The sequence below is a fragment of the Opisthorchis viverrini genome (genome assembly GCF_000715545.1).
Source record: "Opisthorchis viverrini unplaced genomic scaffold opera_v5_34, whole genome shotgun sequence".
Classification (NCBI taxonomy): Eukaryota; Metazoa; Platyhelminthes; class Trematoda; order Opisthorchiida; family Opisthorchiidae; genus Opisthorchis; species Opisthorchis viverrini.
This window is the reverse complement of record NW_008751690.1, coordinates 1455998-1462504: the sequence shown is the minus strand read 5'-3', so window position 1 is coordinate 1462504 and position 6507 is coordinate 1455998. Positions and strand designations below refer to the sequence as shown.

The following is a 6507-nucleotide window of genomic DNA, read 5'->3' as shown; positions in this document are numbered from 1 at the left end:
TATATATATATGAAAATGCATAGCCTTTCCGCGGCTGGTCTGTCCATTACGCCAACTCACTCAAAACTTCGAATATTTATTACTACCCCATGGTTTACTGACCCATTCCGAGGGAACATATAGCAATCAGTCGTTTCACTGGATTAGTGGAAAACTGCGCAGCAGATCCATCGCGAAAAAGCCTGTCAGTTGTTGCTAAGTGACGGTTTGTTTCCAACTTGAACAAAATATTACTTGTTTATTACAAATCATTTAGGGCAAAACCTCGGCAGTTTCTGAAAATTACGTGAACACATCCTTACATGTGATTTATAAATATTTCATGGACCACACTCGGAAGGAATTTCACAATGTGATATTCCCCATCAATTACCGACACTGCTTGAATGAATCAGCTTCATGTTGGGCCACACCCAAACGCCCCGTCAGCCTAAATTTTTTGTCATCGCTGTGAGCTGATTGATTTCATCTCAGGTTGTGGTCTTACGTATGGTCAGTAGTTAGGGCGATTTGTTTGTGGCGTTCCACTAAGTTTGTTTCTCAGGCACTTTAGGCTGGTTTCTAGATTATCAACATAGTAATTAATCTTTTATATGACAATTAATCGCTCAGACTGTTCTCAGGACGCTAGTAAGAAGCCACTAGCCTTCCGAAAATCACTGTGATGTGCAGATACAGGAAGCAAATGGCCAAAGTAAAACTTTTAGTCAGAAAATTATCATTCTTGAAGCAATAGAGTTGTTCTGTATGCACAAAATATTCTATTCTGTCTAAGATACAGTGTGCAATAACAACTAAACATAGATTGTGAGATACTGGAAATTTTAAGACACAGGTCAGTGTGCAAATCGGTTGCCAAATGCGGTAGTCCTCCCCTCAATAAACGATTGATTGATTGTAAGCCGTAACTAGTGGTGAGCATCACCGGTGCATAAAAAGAGGAAATCAAATTGATCCGAAGCTGACCAAATTATGTCAACAGGCATGCATTCAGACATTACGTGGCTGTTACTTCCTTTAGACTGCCGGTGGACAATGGTCATCTACGCAAGCGAGTGGGCTCACTCATTCTCTGTTGTCAAATGAGATACTCTGAACGGCTTTCATCGTATGCAGCGTACTTTACTCACCAGATTTTCTAGTTCCTACCCTTGTGTCTTTCTACCATTGATTTCTCACGAAATCGATTGTTGTAAACATAACTCATAGTTCGGAAACCTGTGATTGTTTATTGTAAATATGATTCCCTCTCTGGTATAGGCCATCTTTCAGCTAAGGAGAACACGCATTAGAACGGTTAAAGGCAACACAGTTTTTCGGTCATTGATCAACGTTTTCTAACCCAACGAGTTATGTAAAACGTGACGTCTCATTAGAAATATCCTATAGTGTAAGGGGGATTCGGTTGTCGTTAGTAAAGTCATTAAAGATCGAGACGGAAAATACATTTTACTTCTTCTGTTGATGAAACAGCAGATCGGCAACAATGTGAAATGAAGTCCGGTAGCTGCGATATGAGGATTCGAAGCTGACTAGTCTGAAAGCATGCTCAGAACATGTCCACTTGGAAAAAGCAGTCATTCTGGTTTTGTCCATGGTGCTGTGAACTTCGTCTCCGTTTGGAAAAAAGGTAAGCAGAACATGGAAAAGCAAATAGCTGCATGTCACGGTGCAACATTCACACGTCTTGTGATCATCTTAATTGCTTGCGTACATTTGCTTTCAAATTTCCGATATGACTGAATACTCATTTGCACGTCTTTTTGTCGAACGCAAATTCGGAGCATTCTGGAACCATTTTTAAGCACTGTATAAAAAATGGTACGTTATGCATGCTACAGGCCAGCTTTAACACAATGTAAACTACCAATGCAACGACCCTGAATCATTTTACATCGATAAGAGTTTGTAATTTTCCTGGCACTGGATTCCAGATGGTATTAGATGGGCTTTTAATTCTGAGTACATCTTACTCTGAATATCTTACAAGTAACCATGAAAGTTCCTACTCGGCAGCCAGGGAATGAGGCAGTGGATTCCAGCTTCTTGATAGACAAGTGATCTTGAAATTTGATATTTAAAATTGACACCAATAAACTACCCAGTGCAACTTCGTTTTCATCACCGAAATATGAACTGAGTGAACTTTTATGATTTCAGGTTGATCAACACAGAGTGGGTCATAAGAATTTGCAAGCTTTCCAAACTATTGATGTGACCTAAATGCTACTGTATGAAGATAATAAAGTATTTTCTGCCACTGTTTCACCGTCACACGTAGTTCAAGCGCTGCAATCTTTTTTATGAAGGTTATGAGGTTGACTAACCCAAATTCTGTTTGTAGAAGTTTTCCATAAGAAACGGTAGACCGGGGTGATCTGAAACTCTTTGCTGCTTAAAATCCACTAATTTTTTATTTAGTGACCTATCCCTGTAAACATAAACTTTAGTTTCTGCTGAAATCTATTGTGTGTAGCAAACTTCTTGTTTTCTTTTTTTTTGGTATCAGACCAATGGCAAAATCGTGAGATATATGGTTGGTATATACTGAGAATGATTGGTCAAACTTATAAAGATTAGGAGCTGATAGAAACAAATCAAACGGTAATATCCAATCAGTAATCACACATGCTGCTTAAGTTGGCTAAATTTTTCATGTGACTGTGTGCTTAGTCAACAGTGAAGTTTCTAGTTGGCTCATAGGAGCACGGATTTCGAAGGCAATGCCAAGAAGAAAAGATTTCATACGCATCAGACAGGAAATTTCCAGTATTCTACTTGTGCAGGTTATCGCCTGATGCACAAGCCCGGCGATGGTGATTAGCGAATGTAACGCAAGTTTAGTTAGGCAGAATACTCCTGACGAAAACCTAGGGACAAGTTTCATGTTCCATCTTATGCGACCGTTGAAAGTTGAAGGCCCCTTAAATCAAGCATTTAGATGGTAAGGCGAACTTTTTTGGTTTTCACGCAATCTGCTAGAACAATTACCAAGCAAGTGAAGATTTCTGTAAAAACCTTAGCCCGATCACTACTGGTGTTTGTTCTAATGTTTATCCTAAGCCATTAAATTCCACACAGGTGCCGAAGCATCTCATTTTTGTCACATTTCATCATGTTGTCCTTGCAGTCATCCTAAATCACAAGCTTTTCTTAGAATACATACATTTCATCCAAGTGATTTTGACGTAGTTCCATCAGGTCATTTCAAATACAAACAATACGAGGGTTTAAAGGAAACCTGCATTGAATTTGCCATTAAAGTCAGTCAGTAGTCTTTCTACAAAATAGAGGCTCTTTATGGTTACATTTTGGATAGACGTTTACTCAAGGATGGTGAGCTTTGGTAACACTAGTGTCTTTACAGAATATCTCTGGTGAAAGGAGGCCTGTTTAGGCAGTTCAACTAGGAGTACTTTGCCTGGCATGATTTTGAATGAGACGTTTCTCTCTTTGATCTCATATTCTCCTGTTACCCTTTCGCATTCGTCACTTGCATTCACTTTCTATGTTTGTGACCATGCTCTTCAAAAATAAATTACAATACACTATGAATGCATCTTTGGGTGGCCTTAGAGAGAATTGGTGATACTCGCTAGAGCCCACTCTAGGATTCAGACAGAATAATCCAGCGATCAGCTGGAAATCGATTGCACTAATTACTTGGTGCTGATTATCAAAACGCTCTTGCTGAGTAACGTGACCATGCCTTCAAAAATAAATTACAATACACTATGAATGCATCTTTGGGTGGCCTTAGAGAGAATTGGTGATACTCGCTAGAGCCCACTCTAGGATTCAGACAGAATAATCCAGCGATCAGCTGGAAATCGATTGCACTAATTACTTGGTGCTGATTATCAAAACGCTCTTGCTGAGTAACCCCCGGGAACTGGTGCGTGCTGTACGTCCGATATAGTTTGCGGAATACTCGCAAACCGACAAATAGATCAACATATATGGACATGTGGACACTTGGTGAGCATTAACCATTCTCCCGAATACATGACAATAAATGTCAATGTGAGAACGATGCTTAGCTAACGTGTAAAAACAAAAGATTCACAAGTATCTGAGCCAATTTTCAGCTGAGTGATTACGTGGTCTTACGCAATTGTTTGGCCGCCTCGTGCTGTGCAACATAATGCTTTCCGCGTAGCCATCGTCCATCGGTTGCAAGTAAACACTCAGCAGAAGTGGATTCGGCACAATTTTGGGAGCATTCTAAAAAGCGTAGTAACCTTTTCAGATTAAAGCCTTTTTCCAAGATGCATTAATACGAACGCCATTCATTTTCTCCGGGTCTGATGGTGTGAACAGCTTTTCATTTAGTATTTATTTCTCACCGCAGTTTCTCGGTAGTACTAAGCCCCATTGTACCAGGACTCTTCAGTCCGACTAAAGAAACATTGATTCCCAATTATCTGTTTTACGCTATTAACGTATACTATAAATCCCATATAGCAGTTCATAGAAATGCACTTTTATTAAAAATGCAAAAGTAAGAATACAGATAGTATGCAAAAGTCGGGATTGTATAATTCACACGTTAATCCAGTTTCATCTGCGATAATAACTTGGTGAAGTTCCTGTTGTTTCATGATGTGCAGGGGAGCTTTCAACTACTGATCAAATCGTCTCATGATGGCGTTGGCGGCAGCATTGCAGTCAGTCGAACCGACAAAATGGGTATGGAAATCTGAATAAACGAAATTCGAAACGAGGGCTACAACCATTCCAGTCGCTGCAGGACAGGCCTAGTTTGCCTCTGTGCTTTCGAATACTGCACCGTCGATCTGGAATTGACGCTCACGAAACACTGGCGAAGAAAATTTCTACACAAGTATTGAGAGGATATGATCACTACCCTAAGAAATTTTATACGGTAAAAACGGATGTTTTGTGTTTTTTCAACGCTGTCATCCTAATAAAACAAACAAAGGAACCTCTTAGCGGAATACACTCATTTTCAAACTAATTTGGTTTGTCGGGAGACTCACCTGGAACCCAGCTGGATTTCTCGTTTGTGATGTTTCCAGGCAAGTGACTGTGCTACACTAGGCCGCCTCATGTTTCAGTTGTCACGATATTTGAGATATCGCGATACATGTGGATTTGTAATGCACTACTCATAAGGTTGCTGGAAATTCCTCAACAGCCCACGACCGTGCTAATTTCGTGCAACTTGGTTTCAAGTAGAACATAAGGTTGACGGGAACTCGGGGACTGCGCCTACCTGAAGAGCCCGGCCGTGGACTGTCGACAGGTTTCCAGGAACCTTATGAGTACTGCAGTACGAATATAAAAGAGCATGTTGTTAACTGAGATGAGTCGCACTAGCTGCTTACCACCACTTTAGCTGTGACTAAATGCATTCTTTCACCAAGTCTAGCACCAGGGGACGGAACGCCGTCAAACCGAGAGGACAGTGTGGAAACTTCAGTCTCCCGTACTCGCTTAGCCAGAGTAAACTAACTTTAACGTGTCTCACATGTGTTGAGGGAAGCAAAATACCCTATATTTAGTAGTCCTCTGTGAATTAACCACTCATGAAGACCGACCCAACAGGTCTTGGCTAAGGGACGGACTCTCATGGAGGATCGCCTTGTATAGATCGCACGAGCAAATACTAGTGTATATACCTCAAATTTTGACAACTTAAAGAAAGATTGAAGCTTATGCACGAATATTTTGACCCCGCTTCATACCAGGAGCAATATAATGAACTCTGGCTTATTGAGACCACATTTATCATCCACAGTCAGCCTGGTAACAGTGAAGAGAGCCATCATTTTACAAAAGTCAACTGGAATTAAATCAGTGCCTTTCCATGGTCCGCAAAATCTGCGCTCCGCCTTTTCGGTAATAAATTCCTTTGATGTGAGCACTTTGTCCGTCGGTGGGAACATTATTATTGAAACTGCTTAATGCCGCCTTGGGTCTATACAACCACAGCGTTGTTTGACTGGTGATAAAACTAGTGTGTAGAGCGTGGTATCACTAGACGATTTTGCTGTATAAGCCCCTGTGTAATAATGATCTTTAGCGCTGAAATATGGTTCCTCTGCTCTGGGGAAGCCAGAGCTACCTATTCTCCTCAAGGAGGGACCTGTCCATTTGTAAAACTCACTTCATGTACCACACTGATGAAAATCATGTTATGTAGTCCCCAGTCAGTCTCGAAGCCAGATGTTTTACACGACTTTGTATTCTTGCCTTTTTGGAATGCAAGTGCAGCTGACAACTGAGAAAGTATCAATCTCACTAATAACCCCAGGAGACTTTAGTGAAGTGGTCTGAATTCCTTTACTGTCGTAGATATCTCCAATCAACTGACAGCTGATTTTGTTTGTCGAAGCACCAACTTGAGCCTTCACGCGCAAAACTTGGTCAGCCTGCTTAATTGTGACTGCAAAGAATTCTACAATGTCATCTTCGTGGTTGCAAACTCTCTCTGAAAATGTCCACTTCGAGGTTTTATTGGGCTGCTTTGGAGTGTATTGAGAC

General features: G+C 40.8%; 1 protein-coding gene across 1 annotated transcript in view; it reads left to right on the top strand.

The window, feature by feature from the left end:
• The window catches only part of T265_13067 (hypothetical protein), a gene marked incomplete at both ends in the record, with an annotated part of 20874 nt that extends 15739 nt beyond the window's left edge, over nt 1–5135 (top strand). Inside the window, 1 exon segment of the mRNA XM_009167019.1 lies at nt 5040–5135. Within this exon segment, the coding sequence (XP_009165283.1) occupies nt 5040–5135 (96 nt within the window).
• Between the last annotated feature and the right edge of the window lie 1372 nt (nt 5136–6507).